Raw genomic sequence first — 19,244 nt, 5'->3', positions numbered from 1 at the left:
AAAATAACCTCCTGTGCCCTGTGGAACCAGGAATTTATCTTTGGCACAAAGGTAGGGTCCAATCTAAGAATGACTCTGTCCGGGTGAAAGATACATAAATCCTGGCGCACTGAGAGTGTCGCTAACTCCAATATCCTGCGTGCAGATGTAATCGCAACCAGGAACACAACTTTAAATGTAAACAATCTAAGCATGGTAGTCCGCAGCGGTTCAAAAGGAGGCAAGGTGAGCGCTTGTAAAACCAATGATAGATCCCAGGTCAGGTATCTATGTACAATCGGTGGTAACAGGTTGGCAGCTCCCTTTAAAAAGCTACGGACCTTGGGATGTTGAAAAAGAGAGATAGGTCCTTCGCCTGGCAAGATGGTAGTCAATGCTGCAACTTGTCGCCAAAGCGTATTAGTTGATAACTTCTTCTTCAGGCCTCACTGCAGGAACTCCACGACCTGTGGAACTGTGGCGGAAGTCGGGATCAGATGCACCTTGGTGCACCAACGACAGAATGACGCCCATGTGGCATCGTAAATCCTGGTCATCTACGCTTTCCTAGATGCAAGGATGGTAGAAATCACCTCAGGTGAATAGCGTTCCTTCCTGAGGGTCTCCCGCTCAAGTGCCAAGCGGCCAACTTGAGCCACTGGGGGTCTGGATGTTGAAGGGCCCCTTGGCTGAGGGAGACCTTGTGTGGTGGTAATATCCAGGGAGGTACTATCGACAATGACACCAGGTCTGCAAACCATGGACGTCTCAGCCAATGCGGTGCTACTAACAGGACTTCTGCCTCCTCCTCCAGAATTTTCCGGATTACCTTCTGGAGTAGAGGAATGGGAGGAAAGGCATATAGGAGTTCGTGTGGTCATGGACAACTAAGAGCATTGGTGCCCTTGGCCACTGGAGACCAGAACTGGGTGAAGAACTGAGGCAGGTGAGTGTTCTGAGGTGTGGCAAACAAGTCCACGGCTGGAGTCCCGAATTGGACTGGGATGAGGTGGAATAAATCCGGATGAAGCCACCATTCGGATTGATCTATCATCCTCCGGCTCAACCAATCTGCTGTCGAGTTGGATGTTCTGGCAATGTTTTTCCGCCCGCAAGGACAGTAGATGTCGTTCTGCCCAGAGACACATCTTCTTCGCCTCGCCCATAAGAAGGATGGAGTGGGTGCCCCCTTGGCAGTTGACATGAACCTTGGCCATGACGTTCTGTTAATAGGAGAATGTGCTGATTTGACAACTCGGACCAAAAATGACGGCGTGCCAGATGGGCCGCCCTCAGCTCCAGCCAATTGATGTCATTGTGTAGCTCTCGCTGCGACCACCGTCCTTGCGTCACCTGGGTCCCCAGGTGCGCTCCCCAGCCGAATAGACTCGCATCCGATGTCAGGATCAGTCTGGGAGGATTGCGAAACAAGCAGCCTTCTTCCATGGCCTTCGACTTCCACCAATCTAGGGATCGCAGAACCTGTTGAGGAACCCTGATCTTGCCCAGTGAGTTGCTGCGTCCTGACCTCTGTCTGGGAATAAGGAACCACTGCAAGGGCCTGGCGTGTAAGCGAGCCCAGGGAACTATTGCTAGACAGGAAATCATTTTCCCTAATAGCTGGGAAAGCACTAAAAGGGGCACCGAAACTGATGTCTGAACCTGTTTCACTAAGTCCTTTATACTGTCCCATCGTTCTTGAGACAAGAATACCTGAAATAACTGGATGTCTATCACCGCACCCAGATGAGTAAGCCTAGTGGATGATGTCAGATGGCTTTTCTCCCAGTTGACTGAAAAGCCATGGTCCTGCAGAGACTGGATCATGAGTTGATGATCTAGTTCTGCCTGCCTGAGAGACGATGACTGGATCAGTACATTGTCCAGATAGCACTGTAGGCGGATGGGATGTGCCCTCAGACGTGCTGCTACCACGTCCAGTATTTTGGTGAAGGTATGTGGGGCTGAGGATAGGCCAAAGTGGAGAGCCTGATATTGCCAGTGGTGGCCTGCAAATGCAAATCTGAGAAACCTCCTGTGAGAAACCTGTATGGGGACATGGAGGTAAGCCTCCTGGAGGTCTATCGATGTTAAATAATCTCCTAGTCTGAGGCAACCCAGAATTGAATGAAGAGATTGCATTTTGAACCTCTTGTATCTTATGTGAACATTGAGGTCCTTTAGATTCAATATCGCCCTTTGGCCACCCGAGCTCTTGGGAACCAGAAAGAGTACCGGTTGGTACCGGTTCGATGGCCTTGATGTCCAGCAAGTGCTGGATTTCGGCCTCCATCATGGCTTTTTTGATGGGCTCCCTGGGTACCGGGCACTGAAGGAATCAATGAGGGGGTCTGGAACAAAATTCTAAGGTCAGTCCAAGAGTTATTGTTTGTAATACCCACGCGTCCGTGGTGGTATCCCTCCATTGGTCGGCAAACCTCTTTAACCTGCCACCAATCGGGATTTGAGACCCCGAGTCATTTGGAACGGCAGTAGGGGCATCCCCTTGAACCCCTGTAAGGCTGCCTGGACTATGATTGTTGAGATCTGTCTCGAAATCCTAACCTATCCTGTGCTCTGTCCCCTCCATAGGAATACTGTTTATGATAGTGGGAGGTGGAGAAACCTGCCTTGGTGTTCTGAAAGGGCTGCCTATGGTAATAAGGGGTAGACCATCTGTCAGGCCTCCTAGTCAGCTGTGGAAGAACCTTCCTCTTATCTTTCCCTTCCACTAGGATGGGGTCTAGAGCATCTCCAAGCAGCTGGTGTCTCTTAAAGGGATCTGAGGCTAAGAGCTACTTGGATCTTGTATCTGCTTGCCACTGGCCCAGCCATAACGAACGCCTGGATGCCACATTAGACGCTAGAGCTCTAGAGGCAAATTTGGCTGCATTAATGGTAGCATCAGCTGTGTATTCAATTGCAGCTATCAGCTTGCTAATGTCTTGTTGGAGACGTACATCTTCTGGGGAGATCCTGGCCTGCATCTGTTTTAACCATAAAAGAGATGTTCTAGACATGAATGAAACTGCTGTAGTGGACCTAACTGCCCAAGCCACTGACTGGTGTGTTTTGCATGCAGCTAAATCCACCTTCCTATCCTCAGTCTTTAATCCTTCCACATTATCAGAAGGAAGAATGGCAGAAGAAGCCAAATTAGTCAAGGGAGAGTCCACTGTGGGGATCTGAAGCAGTTCCTCAAACTCCTTCTCCACAGTATACATCTTTTTGTCCATGCCACTAGGTGCTGGGATTGAAAGAGGTTGTTCCCATTGCCTCTGAATTACATCTACAAAGAATTTTGGGGAGGGAATAACTTCCTGAGTAATAACCTGCTCAGTAAAGAGACTGGCACAAAGATCCTGGGAGCCTTTAGTATCTGTAGCGGGTCTCTCCGTTTGGCCCATATTAGCAATCATTTTTGCTTTGAGTAATAATGTCTTAAAGAGATGGGGACGGAATAAACCTGTGTAAGTAGGTTCATCCTGAGCAAGCCCTTCATCCCCAGACATTTCAAATTCACCTAATTCTTCCTCTCCTTCCAGTGAAGCCTCACTGTGAAGTGATGGAGAAGCATGGCGTAATCCCTCCCTGTAATCTCTGTACCTATGTGAATGTTGATGCATAGGATCTGATCTGGGAGGCTCTGGATGTAAGGGAGCCAACAATCCCCTTTGTGCCAGGGCCTCATCAATACTTTGAGTAATGGTTTGTACAATGGCATAACGTAAGTCCGAGGATAAGGATTGCTGTGTCGCCTCTAGGGGGCCGTAGCTCCGCTGCTGTGGGCATAAACATGGCTGAAGGCTCAGAACGCTGCCTATTAGGCCCTTGAGAAGAATCACAAGGAGGCTGAGGAGGGTCAGGGACGAATCCTTCCTGAAAGGGAACTGCATGGAACCCATGTGATTCCAAAGGTACAGTGGGAGACCAGTTAGGCTGATCCTCCTGCACTTCCTGCAATTGCAATTCTGAAGATAAAGGATTAGAAGATTCTTCCAGATTCCTGGAACCCTCAGGGGATTTAGAAGCTGCAGCCTGTTGCTGGGCCTTTGCAAAATGCTTTTCTAAGGCTTTTTGCCTCCTCAGTACATCTTTCTCAACAGCTACAGATGGAGGTTTGGAAACTTTGGAAGATTTGGCTTGGGTGCTGGAAGAAGCCTTGCTAGATCTCAATCTGGGCTTTTTAACCACAGGACAATCAGCCTGATGTTGGGAGTGTGAGGAATCTTCAGAATCACTACTATTTGCCATGTCTAACCCAGAATACAGCTTTTAGAATTCCCAAGGATAATAGAAGGTGAAAGATTTACTCACTGCGCAGATCAGAGTTCAAATCACACCCAAACCAGCAAAATGATTTGTTAGCCTGTAAATACAAGCAGCAGCAGCAATGACCAGGCACCTCAGGTGTTAGCAGGGCTCGATCCCAATAATGTGGCTGCCAACACACCAAATAACGCTTTATAAATCGGTGAAACAGTTTTTACTTGCGTGGCCACGATTCCCTGCGATAGTCAGGTCTCAGGAGAAGATCCCTTGCTCCAATTACTGCCCAGCTTCTCAATTGGTAAATTTATGCTGCATTGTATGCTGCAACAAAATAGCCACCATCAGCAAAATGGCGGCTACTGGTCTTACATTCAGCACGCGCTCCTCCGACCAGCTGCTCCCATGCAGCTCAAAGGGAAGGCTCTCACAATGCCTGCCTGCAGCCCTGGCTCGAATTTCGGCGCGATCGGATGCTAGGCGGCAATGGCGGCCGCCACAGCGATCGTATCACTGTTTGCAGAATTTGCAGCACTGATCACTCTCTGCACTCCATTTTCGCCACTCCAAGTCAAACCAAGAGGCTCTAATTGAATTTATTTGAAAAGAATTTAAAATAGCCAATTTTCCTAATTTAATTCAATATTTTGAAGAACCAACTCAAAACAAGTCTTTCTGGCAGACTGAGTTGAAAAAAAACTGAGGCTCGGCTGGAGGAGGAAGGCGTGGCCAAAGAAATTCCAACTCAGTGACGTCAGAACAGACTGAAATTAACCCATGCTTGGACTCTCCAAGCAGTGCACAAGAGAATGGTTGATTTATTTTATGGAAAAGGCAGAGAATTATTCCTTTATGCTTTCAATACAAGTTTCAACAATAAACTCTACAGTATTTAGGAAGTCACTTTCCTTCAGAAAATCTTTTGCAAGTGTTTCACCACAAAATGTTTTACACTCTTCCTTAAAACAACATAATTGGAGGCACTTAGAAACAAAACATTTAAAGGAACTACAACTCCCCACATCTGTCATGAAATTGGGATGCTTCATCCCATTTAGCTTGCTCATAAAGAATAAAACAAACTATAGTATTTGTGTTCTTTTTGTATCACACTTTCAATTAATGGAGCTCTGCTTTTTCAAACTTAATTCAGATCTGGGTTTTAAAGTGAGCTGGAGAATTTTTAGAGTGGCATGAATTAGACATATCTCTTACTTGAACTTAGCTAAATTGGATGGTCTTGGTATATCTAACACACACACCCTTTTAAATTCCTTGTATTTTGAAGGGACTAATGTTAAATATGCCATAGCAAAGTAAACAGAGATACTGATAGACAACAATTTCTGAAGATTTATTGACTACAAAATAAGCATAAATAAGGTATCCCAAATTTGAATGATTGCTAATGATTAAACAAAATGAGAGGGCTAGCAATTTGCTAGAGCACTTCACAATGTCCTCTTTTGTTTTCGTTATTTTGCCATAATAGAGTAGATCAAATAAATATTGCAGATAAATCCACAGTAATAACAGAATGAGATATAGTTACCTAACACGATGAAGGGAATTCCCAGGAAGGTAGAATTATATTTCCCACCAGTCAGATTAATGATTCCAGCTGCAGTGAGAATGGCCAGGGTCACAGTTAACAAGCCAAGGAGGCCAAGCCAAGGTTTGCTGCGGACACAGTCTTGCATGGAACAACAGAGCATTGCCAAGGTCACCACAAGGACTAGGCTTGTGGTTAGGTAATGTTCTGATATCCTACTTGTTTTCTGGAAGTCTTTTTGAAGGGATGATGAAGTGAAAGGATACAGTGTGACATTCCGGTTGGATTTCTGGAAAAGTTCTACTGTGTCACAGAAGTTGGATTCCCATTTTTCTGCTACAATGTCATTTAAGGAATTGATTGCCTGCAAGTAATAGGTAAGCTGAATGGCTTCGGCAGACTTTACCCGATCTTTGCTGTGCACAGTGACTCCACCAAGCTGGTGCCCATTGTATACTTCCCTGCCATCCTTTAAGTGTGTGATTGGATATCGGATAGCAAAATTAGTTTGATTAGACAAACGAGCAGCCTTCAGTTCCTTCAGAATATGTACAATATCATCCACTATGCAGGACTTGTCATTATTTAGGATGCAGATATGAGAAAATGTGTAATTGAAACCAGGTCTTTGTACTTGGATTCTGGTCACAGCAGAATGCAACTACAAGGGAGAGAGGAAAAAAAATCACATATTATTTATCATCTGATAATCCTGCATTATAGCAACAGAACAGCAGCGGCAACTAGAACAACATTATGTTTTTTCTTATCTATCCAAGCAAGCAGGATTTAATAACCAAAACAATAAAAAGTACCTTCTGAAAATTAAAAAAAATGCATTGAAGTATTGTTATCATTCCCCAACACTATTTTGCACAACTTAATTAACTTCTGGCAAAAGAAACACCCTGGGTCTCAGTTCGTTGCTCTGTCTTTTCATACATCCAAATAGACTTTCCCCATCTTTAAGAAAGCAAACAAGTTTCAGTTCAGAAATTCTCTATCAGGAGCAATAAAGAACTTTGTTGCAATCAGATCAAAACTGCTTTCTTATCTAAAAGAAAATGAAACAAATCAATAATGTCACCATAACATTAACTACAATTGTATTTGAATTGAAATAGATCCCTGGTTAATGCATGGTCACATCCAGGGGTGGGCTGCTACAGATTTGCCCGGGTTCGGGACAACCCATAGCTAACATTATGGCCGGTTCGGAGAACCTCCAAATCCCATTCCTTGCTGGTCCTGCCCACCCTACCCCACCCTGGAGTTTCCATGCGGCCCATTTTGGATGTGAGGTAAGTGCAGGGCCCATGCAGAGGCTCAGGGAGGGGGGAAAAACAGGCCTCCCGGAAGTCGAAAACAGGCCTGTTTCCAGCCTCTGGAGGGTCTCCAGAGCCCGGGGGAGGCAGTTTTTGTCCTCCCAGAGGCTCAAGGAAAGCCTCCAGAACCTGGGGAAGGCAAAAACGCCCCCCCCCCACCATGGTGCAGGAGACTAACTAGGCCACACCCACCATGGCCACACCCACCCAGCAACTGGGCAGAGAATCCATTGCTGAAATATTTGAAGGGTCACATCCATGTATTTTTCTTGGCAACAGCATACCAATTTGTTCAAGATGTTTTCTGACTCTCCAGTCTAATCTACAGCCCTGATACTCTGTGATAGCCTCCCATCCAAGGACTAGCTAGGTCCAGTGGTCACATTGCTATGTGGTCCCTGAACGATAGATTGATCAACATGCAACCCAAAGAGGTAAAAGTCCTCTGAAGGTGAATTATTATGTTTAAGATACTGTACCATTAGTCCTTGACTTATGATTACAATTGGGACCATAATTTCCGTTGTAAGGTAAGGCACCCATGTGACTGGACCAGATTTTATGACTGTTATGTTAGAATACAATAGAATATAATTCTTTATTGGCCAAGTGTGATTGGACACAAAAGGAATTTCTCTTGGTGCATATGCTCTCAGTGTACATAAGAGAAAAGATACATTCGTCAAGAATCATAAGATACAACACTTAATGATAGTCATAGGGTACAAATAAGCAATCAAATCATATTAGGAAAGAAGTCAATATAAATCGTAAGGATACCAGCAACAAGGTTACAGTCATACAGTCATAAGTGGGAGGAGATGGGTGATAGGAACGATGACAAGATTAATAGTAATGCAGACTTAGTAACTAGTTTGACAGTGTTGAGGGAATTATTTCTTTAGCAAAGTTCAGGAAAAATGTTCTTGTGTCTAGTTGTTCTGGTGTGCAGTGCTCTATAGAGTCATTTTGAGGGTAGGAGTTGAAACAGTTTATGTCTAGGATGCGAGGGTCTGTAAATATTTTCACAGCCCTCTTTTTGACTCGTGCAGTATACAGGTTCTCAATGGAAGGCAGGTTGGTAGTAATTGTTTTTTCTGCAGTTCTAATTATCCTCTGAAGTCTGTGTCTGTCTTGTTGGGTTGCAGAACCAAACCAGACAGTTATAGAGGGGCAGATGACAGACTTAATAATTCCTCTGAAGAACTGTATCAGCAGCTCCCCAGTTTGAGCTTTCTGAGTTGGCACAGAAAGAACATTCTTCGTTGTGCTTTTTTTATGACTTTTTGATGTTAGTTGTCCATTTTAGGTCTTGAGATATGGTAGAACCTAGAAATTTGAAGGTCTCTACTGTTGATACTGTGTTGTCTAATATTGTAAGAGGTGGTAGTATGGGAGGGTTTCTCCTAAAGTCTACCACTCTGAATCACACAATTGTTAAGCAAATCATGCAGTCATAAATCTGAAAGCTTTCTCTCTCAAATGGGCATTTATTGCTGGAAGCCAGCAAAAAAGTAGCAAATAGCAGTCATGTGACTGTGGAGCACTGCAACCATTTGTAAATGTGAAGTAGTTGCCAAATATTTGAAATGCAGTCATATGACTGTGGGAGAGGGCAGCTTGACATTTTACAATGGCCAGAAGTACTTTACGGTCCATAAATCATCCTTTTTGAGGTCATCATAATTCCAAATGGTTGTTAAATGACCTATAAAAGATTTCAAAGAGCTGTTGGGCTTCCAAGGCAGATATGAACTAAGTTAAAGCTTTTGAAGTCTTGAGCAGTATGATTTTCTAGGAACTATTCTTTATTATAGTTTAGAAATGATAGCTCCTGCAAACAGCTTTTGAATATTGAGGTGAGGAAATAAGTTTTTTTTTTTTTTAAATTTCCCAACTGGAGTTCTTGTATTCCTTTCTCAAGCTAAGTGAATAGCCAGTAGATGTTTATATGGTCTACGTTCTTACTCCAAATCTCTACTGATTTCCCTTTAATGAATTTGGACAGACATATAGAGGAGCCCAGAGTTTTTGCATTTTCTGATGATCCCCCAACTCAGTACTAACCAGATATAGTGATTATATTACTATGGGAGTCAAATATGAATATAAAGAACTGGAAGCATTTTGAAAATGAATCATTGTGTCTGGTGTATATATATCTAACACATTTTATAGTCTTGTTAATTATTATTTTATTTCTGGATTATGCAGATAATAAACAGAAGATATTGTTGAACTAGACAATCCAGACTTATTTACTGCAGCAGCAATGATTTCTATTTTGTTTTACATCATAGTTCTGGAAAGCTAATGAACAAAAAATCAGAAATGGTAAATATTCACTTCCGGGAAGATGGCTAACTGAACACATGTCTGGGGAGAGATCTCTGAAGGATTTTTCCCTGGGGTGTAGCTCTTCTGGCTTCTAACTGAAGGGACTGGCATCCCATCGGTTTTTATGATCCACTCGGCTAAGGTGTGCCAAAGAACTTCCCCTCTGAACTCTCCAATAGAGCTGTAAGCCGAGAAACAGCTTCTGGAGTTGAACTCCAAAGCTATCTGCGTGCCAAAGGTTGGGAGGGGAGAGGATGCAATCTGTTTGGGGTTGAAGAATCCGCTGTTTTGAAACTCACCTTTCAAAAGGTTATGCCGTCAAAGTTATGCCTTTCTCTTCTTAATCACCTTCAACTTTTAACCTTTTTAAAATCAATTTTAAAAAAGGCTCTTTCTAGCTACAGCCTGCTATACCATTTTGAAGACTTGCGCCATTTTAGAGATTTCTTTTTGTCTCAAAGAACAGGAAGAAGGCTGCTAAGGCAAGCAAAATAAAGAAGTATGGTGAGAAAAAAAAGTTGATGGAGAAAGATAAACATTGAAAGCTATGATTTTAGTTTACTATTGCAGTAACTGGTAGCTTGATCTTCTTAGCTGTTGGTGGCTAAAATCTTCTGATTCTGATTAAAAGTGGAAGCCAAGATGGTGGAGCAAAGTATTAGAGATATATTTGAAAGGTCTCTAAATAAAATACACTAATTGTTGACCAGCTGTTCTCTTATGATGAAAATCCTCTCAAATTACTTCTGAGATGCAAACATGTGGAGAATGTTACCAAACTACCGAAGCAACTTCATAAGTAGCTGAAAATGCAGAGGAGTTTATCGCAGTTTTGGAAGAACCTGATAATAACTTCCACTCCTATGGTTCAAATATAAACCTCTTCAACACAACTGAAAGAAGAACATCCAGGAAAAAGACAAATTTGGGACTTTTTCTTTAAAGACATTAACAAGGTTGAGGATTTCATGATAAAAAGAAAGACCTACAAGTCTTTAATACTTCCAAAGAAGAAAAAGATTTTACTCCATGAAAATAAGCTCATTAAGTGACTTAAATTTAATGAGTTAACTGGAATCAGGAAGCATTTTTCTCTGCTTGATATGTGCAACTGAAAGAAAGGTTTAACCCAAAATTTGAAAATGTAATTTTTAAAAACATATATATAATGCTTAAGTAATTCTTAAAGTAGGCAAAAGATATTGAAAACGTATTTGAGAGTACCTGTATTAAGAAAAAGTTAAAGAAAATGATGTACCAGTTTAAAGAAAAACTCTTATGTTAAAAAGGATGTTTATGAAGAAAAAAAATATTCTATAAGGGCATCTAAACGTAATACCTAAGTTTAAAGCTTGTATGTTAAGAAGTCAAAGAAAAAGATGTATTAGAAAGTTTTGATTTTTTAAAAAAGTGTTCTTTCTTAAAAAAAAAAAGTTTAGTACTTTGAAGGAAAACAAAAGGTGAAAAAAAGGCTTCCCCCCTTTTTTTCAGTAAAGTCAAAGAATTTGAAAGTATACAATGAATTTTGTCAATAAAACTGGTGACAGTTTACAAAGATTATTAGGTGCAAATAGAAATACACATTATTTCCATAGCAAGGGAAGATAAATACAGGAATGGTTACATTGATTATTTTATTCAAAGAGGAAAATATGTTTTTATTTGGATATCACTTCTGGAATTTGTGCTTGTGAAGAAAAAAATGAAACTTTGACTGGTTTTGTTGATTAGAAAGATTTGGTGTTATAGAAATGGCTAGTTATATATTAATGTATAAAAGCAAAAAGTTGAAATTGGAGTGTGTTTATCTTGAAATTGGAGTGTGCTAAGAAGAGTTGGATGTCAATGCAGTTGGCAACTCCAAATCTCAACCAACAAATGCTCTATCTTACACATTGCCAAAAAAAAATCAGAGCACAAAATACAAGCTGGATGAATACAACCTAATAGACGACCCTCACTCTGTCAAAGACCTTGGAGTACTCATCTCAAATGATCTAAGTGCCAGAGCCCACTATAACAGCATTGCTAAAAAAGCATTAAGAGTTGTTAACCTAATCTTGTATAGTTTCTTCTCTGGTACTATTGAACTGCAAACTAGGGCATACAAAACTTTTGCCAGACCAATTCTTGAATACAGTTCAACTGTCTGGAACCCGCACTGCATATTGGACATTAATACAATCGAACGAGTCCAGAGATATTTCACAAGAAGTGTCCTCCACTCCTCTGCTCGCAACAAAATACCTTATGCCACCAGACTCGAAACTTTGGGCTTAGACAACTTAGAACTTCGCCGTCTTCTGCCTGACCTAAGCATAGTACATAAAATCATCTGCTACAATGTCCTACCAGCCAATGAATACTTCAGCTTCAACAAAAACAATACAAGAGCACACAATAGATACAAACTCATGGTAAACCGCTCCAGACTAGACTGCAGAAAATATGACTTTAGCAACAGGGTGGTCAATGCCTGGAATGCACTACCTGACTCTTGTCAGGTCCCCAAACCCCCAAAACTTTAACCTTAGACTGTCTACTGTTGACCTCACCCCATTCCTAAGAGGTCTGTAAGGGGTGTGCATAAGCGCACCAGTGTGCCTACCATCCCTGTCCTAATGTTTTCTTTTATTCGTATCCTTTTCATGTATTTATAATTATGTTTACACTTGTATCTGTCATAAAATACATGCTTGACGAAAAAAATAAATATCACACACTCCCTTTTCCCCGCTCCCTTTCCTTCCCTTAATTTCTTATTTTTTCTTCTCTTTTTTGTATTTTATATAATAAAATAAAACCTATCAACCGCAGTGGCGGTTGATACCCCCAGGCTTATGGTCATGGGGGATTTCAACCTGCCATCCGTGGGTGAGGCATATGAGGTGGCTCGGGAGTTCATGGCTTCCATGACAGCCATGGACCTGACCCAGTTAATTCATGGCCCTACCCACACGGGGGGAAACACGCTGGATCTGGTTTTTGTCTCTGGACAGTGGCTGAGTAATCTTGAGATAGGGGATATAGTTACCGAGCCCTTGTCATGGTCAGATCACTCTCTCCTTCATCTCGACCTTCAAACCGCTGCACCCCGCCGCAGGGAGGCAGAGCCGGTAAGATGGTTCCGCCCCAGGCGCCTGATGGAACCTGATAGGTTCCAGATGGAGCTTGGGCCATTTCCCGAGGCTCTGGCACACGCCTCGACTGGAGACCTAGTGGCTGCCTGGGATAGGGCGGCCACTGGAGCTCTGGATCGGGTCGTGCCTTTGCAGCCTCTGACCCGGCGCCGATCTCATTTGGCTCCTTGGTTCACTGAGGAGCTGAGGGAGTTGAAGCGCTGAAAAAGATGCCTAGAGAGTAGTTGGAGGGCCAGTCTTTCTGAATCGGACCGGACAATGGTAAGATCCCATATTAGGAATTACCTAGTGGCGATAAAAGCACCAAAATGTAGTTATTTTGCTGCTCAGATAACCGCCCGGCCACCCTGTTTAGGGTGACCCGCTCCCTGCTCCACCAGGAAGCGCGGGAGGACCTCTTGGAGGGTAGAGCCGAGGATTTTGCTCAGTATCTGTATGACAAAATCATTCAGATCCGGGAAGATCTGGACTCCGAGTGGGTAGTCTCAGGGGGAGGGACTGGGGCAGGTCTTGAGAATGTTATCTGGGATGAGTTTGATCCTGTGACCCCTGAGGACGTGGACAGGATTCTGGGCAGACTGAACGCGACCACTTGTTTATTGGACCCGTGTCCCTCCTGGTTAGTGCTGGCTTCCCGGGAGGTGACACGAGGCTGGCTCCAGGGGATTATAAATGCTTCATTGGGTGAGGGTGACTTTCCCGCTGCCTTGAAAGAGGCGGTGGTGAGGCCTCTCCTCAAGAAGCCTTCCCTGGACCCAGCAATGTTGGTTAATTATCGTCCGGTTTCCAACCTTCGTTTTGTGGCGAAGGTTGTCGAGAGTGTGGTTGCGCAACAGCTTCCCCAGCACCTGGATGAGACGACATATCTGGATCCGTTCCAGTCGGGTTTGAGGCCTGGGTACAGCACGGAAACAGCATTGGTCGCGTTGGTTGATGATCTCTGGAGGGCTCGGGACAGGGGGTGCTCCTCTGTCCTGGTCCTGTTAGACCTCTCAGCAGCTTTTGATACCATCGACCATGGTATCATGCTGCACCGGTTGGAAGAGTTAGGGGTGGGAGGCACTGTACTACGGTGGTTCTCCTCCTATCTCTCCGACCGGTTGCAGTCTGTGTTGGCAGGGGGGCAGAGGTCGACCCCGAGGCCCCTCATATGTGGGGTGCCACAAGGGTCGGTCCTCTCACCCCTTTTGTTCAACATTTATGTAAAGCCACTGGGTGAGATCATCCGTGGTTTCAGGGTGAAGTACCACCAGTACGCTGATGACACCCAGCTGTACATCTCCACCCTGGACCACCCCAACGATGCCCTTGAAGTGATGTCTGGAGGCCATGCGGATCTGGATGGGGAGGAACAGGCTCAGGGTCAACCCATCCAAGACCGAGTGGCTGTGGTTTCCAACGTCCCGATATAGTCAGTTGACGCCATCGCTGACTATTGGGGGCGAATCGCTGGCCCCCACGGAGAGGGCTCGCAACTTGGGCGTCCTTCTGGATTCACGGCTGTCTTTAGAAGAGCACTTGACGGCCATGACTGGGAGGATCTTTCATCAGGTTCGCCTGATTCGCCAGTTGCGTCCCTTTCTGGTTCGGGACTCCCTACACACAGTCACTCATGCCCTCATCACCTCCCGCCTGGACTATTGTAATGCTCTCTACATGGGGCTCCCCTTGAGGAGCACCCGGAGGCTCCAACTGGCGCAGAGTGCGGCCGCGCGGGTGGTTATGGGAGCAACATGGCGCTCCCGTGTGACACCTCTCCTGCGCGAGCTGCACTGGCTCCCGGTGGTCTTCTGGGTGCGCTTCAAGGTTTTGGTTACCACCTTTAAAGCGCTCCATGGCTCAGGACCTGGGTACTTGCGGGACCGCCTACTACCACAAACAGCCTCCCACCGGCCGGCACACTCTCATAGAGAGGAGCTCCTCCAGGTGCCGTCAGCCAAACAATGTCGACTGGCGGCCCCTAGGGGGAGGGCCTTCTCTGTGGGGGCACCTACTATCTGGAACGAGCTCCCCCCGGAGATACGGAGGACCCCGGATCTGCGCACTTTCCGCCGTGCTTTGAAGACACTCCTATTCCAGCAGGCCGGCCTGGCCTAATTTTCTCCCCTACTTTTAAATTTTTAAATTGAAATTTTAATTCGTTTTAAATTATTGGGAATTTTAATTGTCTCGGGCAAAAATTATTTAATTTGGTTTTAATTATGTTTAACTTTTGTATTCATGTGTTTTATTTTGTGCCTGTTCACCGCCCTGAGTCCTTTGGGAGTAGGGCGGTATACAAATTTAATAAAATGAAAAAAAAAGGAAATGAAAATAAATAAAAAAGGAAATGATAAATATTATTTTCCACTGTAAGTCCTATTAAAATCAAGGAACATTGTGTTAGATCTTGGATCAAAGATTTTGTTTAGTTTGGACATAAATCACATATAAAGCATAATATTTGATAGTACCGTATTTTTCAGAGTATAAGACATACCGGAGTATAAGACGCACCTTAGTTTTTGGGGAGGAAAATAAGAAAAAAGCTGATTGGTGGGTGGATTGGCCTCCCGGAATACCCCCAATTAGCTGTTTCCAAAGGTGAATTTTAGCAACAAGTTGGTTGGTTGTGAGCTCTGTGCCTTACTTTTTTTTCTGCCTCTGAAAGCCTCCAAAACGGAGCTTCAGAAAAAAAGGCTTTTTTTCTGAAGCTTCTTTCAGAGGCTTTTATTCTGAAGGACTATCTGTACTCTGTTCAATCTCCTTTCTTTGGTATTGGTATGTAGATTAACCCCTTCCAATCTGTTGTGTCATTCTCCAGATTTGTTAACATAGTTTGGTTAGACCCTTTACTGATTCTTCTTTTGTTGCTTGCCATATTATTTTAGATAAAAGCCTTTCAGAAGCTTTTTTTCTGAAGCTTCTTTCAGAGGCTTCTTTCCACCTCTAAAATCTCCGTTTTCAAGGCTGGGTGGGGCTACATTCGGAGTATAAGACGCACCAAGATTTTTGGGGGAAAAAGCTGGGTCTTATACTCTGAAAAATACGGTAATTAATTTGTTGTTGAAAGTTTATTTGTTGTGCATTTGAAAAGTTATAGATCAGATCAGATATGGTATCTCCTTTTCATCAATAAAGCTTCCAAAAGTCTATGTTGAGTACCACAGTTTTTGTAATCTAAATTATAAATAAAAAAATAACTCTCAGTAGTTTACCATAAAAATCAACCATAAAATATCAACCATATATAATCAAAAACATCCATAATAAGAATATCCAATAAAAAAAAATCTAGAGGAACTTTAATCTCTTTACAGCAATAGCATGAAAAAGTAGCAACAATGGTACATTGGAAAATCTGCAAAAAAATACCATTTGCCTGCAAGTTAGAACTGGTGGGAAAATAGAAAAAATCATAGAAAATGAAGAGGTTAAAGTGCTCTGGGACTTTAGAATTCAAACAGACAGGCACCTGCCACATAACACCCCAGATTTAACAATTGTTGATAAGAAAGACAAAAACGTCTAGATAGTGGAAATGGCAGTACAGAAGAGAACAGAAAGGACTGCAGACAATAGATTAGAATAGAAAGAACTGGAGAATATAACAAAATATAATATTATATTTATATAATATAATATAATATTTATATATTTATATTATATTATATTATATTATATTATATTATATTATATTATATTATATTATATTATATTATATTATATTTCTATATATAGAAATAGAATGACTGTGGCAAAAGAAAGCAAAGGTAGTACCAATAGGTACCTTGGATACAATCTCAAAACAACTGGGGCACCACTTGAACATCATCAGTATTGACAAATTCACCATCAGTCAATTGCAAAAGGAATCTTTATTTGGAACAGTTTACATCCTGCAACAATATCTGTAACATCATCAAACATCCACATCTACCTATCCCAGGTCCTTGGGAAGAACTTGATAAGTGGACAAAAAGTTTGAATTTCTGGCTCTGTGTGACAAATCATAATTAAAAGAAATAGAATGACTGACTTCCGGTTGGCGCCGTGGGGATACAGACGGGCAATTACCGGGCTCTTCAGAGCCCCATGAAAACCCCGTCTGCCAAGCCCCCGCCGGTAGGTCTTTGGACCTACCCTGTCCTGTAGGGACAGGGGGATAAAGAGGGACCTCTCGGATGGCCGAGAGGAACAGGCAGGTTCCTTGGGGCCGGAGGCTTGCCTCTGCGCCGGTGGAACGGCGGCCATGGCGGCTGCCCTGAGACCGCAGCAACCGGGATACAAGAATGTGCAGGAGGAAAAGAGGAGAAGCGGAGAGCGGAGCTGGGAGTTTGCATGCCGGGTGAGTGGACATCAACCCAGGCAGGAACTGCCCACAAACACTGAATTACAATTAGTCTGCCCCAGCCTTAACAGCGGCTGAGAACTATTGGGGAACAAAGATAAAAGACCTGTTGGTGGATAACATAAATTACTAATTTTTGGAAATGTTTGACTACAGATCTGGATATATTTTTTCTTTATTTTTAGGTGGATAAATGAGATTCGACTATGTTTGGGAGACAGGAAGGAGAAGAGGAAATAATTATGCCTTCAAAAGCAAAGGAAAAAGACAAACGGAGACGGATAAAATTATTTGCCAGCTGAAAAGTGAAAGTGTAAATTCCAGGCTGCTTGTTACTTGAAAAGAGAAACTTTGTTGTTTGTTATTTAAACTTGACTATTTTGAGGAAAAGACTCAGAGAATTTGACTTAGGATACATAATCTGTTCACTGGAGGATTTATTGAAGATTAGAAAGAAGAAATTAAATGGAACAATGAAAATTGAACTAATAAACGTGGCAACAAAAGAAGGGTGTGGCAATAGAAGAAGGACATGATGATACCATATATGGAATAGCTTCAGAATTAACTTTGTAGAACTCATAACTTTGATGACATTGAAATGGAAAAGATACATATTTGGACAGACTGGAGAAAGGAATAATGGAATATATTATGTAACAAGACAACAAAATATTATATTTTGATTTAAATGAATGTAACGATTTCTGGATGGTTGAATAATGCTAGGAGATCATTTTTTTTCTTTTTTTTCTCTATGCTCTCTCTCTATTTCTTTCTTTTAGTATCTTTCTCTATGTTTCTTTTCCCTTCTCTATTTTCTTTTTTAATCCATTTGACTTCTTGTTATATTTCTACTCTCTTCCTTTTTCCTTTTTCTTTTTTAGTGTTGCCTTATTTTTTTTGTATTTCTTTTATTGTAATTATTATTATTATTGCTATTACTCTTTCCTTTTTTTCCTATTATTATTCTCATATAAATATATAAACAATTTGATTAAGAAATAAGAGCATAAATGATTGAAGAAAAACATGATTTCTGGATGGTCTAATGCCTTTTTAAACTTTGAATTTTTAACTAGCACTACCTACAGATTTAATAATTTGGAAGAAAATGTTTACCTTTAAAGGCATTGGATGTTAAAAAGAATTATTTATAGAATTAAGAACCATGAAAAATTGATCTTAAAGTGTTTTAAAATGTTTTCTATTGAAAATAAGAAATAAGCATGGAATGGGAGAAAACTTAAGAGAGAATAGGAGATAAGATATTTATTGAAATATACTTTTATCTTAAATTGGTAAGAGATATGGAGGAGACTAGATTGGAAAAAAATATTGGTAACACATTCCGAAGTAATTTGGAGCTAAACAACTGAATAAGAGATAAATGTTATGAATTAGTTAAATAAATGAATTTAGTAGTGGAGGAAAGCATGATTCTGGAGATCTGTGAAAGCAAAGCTGTGACCCAGTTTTACAAATAAGGTAGGAGTGGAGGAAAGCATCATACTGGAGAACAGTTAAAGTAAATTGGGAACCAGTTAAAAATAAAAGTAAGAGTTAGGAGTGGAGGAAAGCATGTGCTGGAAAACAGTTAAAGCAAAGCCGTGAACCAGCCAAAATATTGAGTTAGGAGTGGAGGAAAGCATACGCTGGGTAACAGTTAAAGCAAAACTGTGAACTAGCCAAAAATAAAAAGTTAGGAGTGGAGGAGACTATACCTGGGGATCAATTGAAATAAAGTTGTGAACCAGTTAAAAATAGGGGTAGGAGTGGAGGAAAGCATTGCTGGAAGGCAACTACTTGAGTTGTGAACCAGTTTTATAATAGATTTAGGAGGAGTTAAGGAGAAGGTTGGTGTGCAGTTAAAATTATACTGTGAACCAGCTAAAATAATTAAGGTAAGGAGTGGAGGAAAGCATTGCTGGAAAGCAGCTGATTAAAATGCGAACCAGCTAAAAAATAAATTTAGGAGGAAGTGGAAGAGATTTTACTGGAGAATAGTAGCTAAACTGTGAACCAGTTTAAATAAATACAGACAGGAGTATTGGAAAATACAGCTGGGAAATAGATATTTAAACTATGAACCAGTTAAAAATTAGTAGGGTTGCCAGGTGTCCACTATTTGAGCGGACAGTCCACTTTTTTCACTTTATGTTCACTATTTTTTTTTCACAAAACAGTGGACATTTTTTTTATTCAAAAGCTTTATGATGAAATGATACGTAATCTAAAGCTGTACAGTCTAAGAGAATAAGGATAGGAGAATCACGTTTTGTCTTTTTTTTCATAAGTTAGAATGAGACAAA

General features: G+C 41.9%; 1 protein-coding gene and 1 long non-coding RNA gene across 2 annotated transcripts in view; one reads left to right on the top strand and one right to left on the bottom strand.

The window, feature by feature from the left end:
• The window catches only part of LOC139317107 (uncharacterized), a 72,107-nt gene extending 54,835 nt beyond the window's left edge, over positions 1–17,272 (top strand). The window contains exon 5 of the long non-coding RNA XR_011600412.1: positions 17,118–17,272. This is a non-coding gene — a long non-coding RNA (uncharacterized lncRNA). The remainder of the gene's footprint in view (positions 1–17,117) is intronic.
• The window catches only part of PTCHD1 (patched domain containing 1), a 183,543-nt gene that overhangs the window by 97,250 nt on the left and 67,049 nt on the right, over positions 1–19,244 (bottom strand). The window contains exon 2 of the mRNA XM_070944042.1: positions 5,801–6,461. Coding sequence (XP_070800143.1) covers positions 5,801–6,461 — 661 coding nt within the window. The remainder of the gene's footprint in view (positions 1–5,800; positions 6,462–19,244) is intronic.

Source organism: Pituophis catenifer, unplaced genomic scaffold (genome assembly GCF_029215685.1).
Source record: "Pituophis catenifer annectens isolate HBS135680 unplaced genomic scaffold, rPitCat1.0.hap2 SCAF_4, whole genome shotgun sequence".
NCBI classification, from domain to species: domain Eukaryota; kingdom Metazoa; phylum Chordata; class Lepidosauria; order Squamata; family Colubridae; genus Pituophis; species Pituophis catenifer.
Note: the sequence above shows the minus strand (reverse complement) of the source record. Positions and strands in the feature narration are given on the sequence as shown.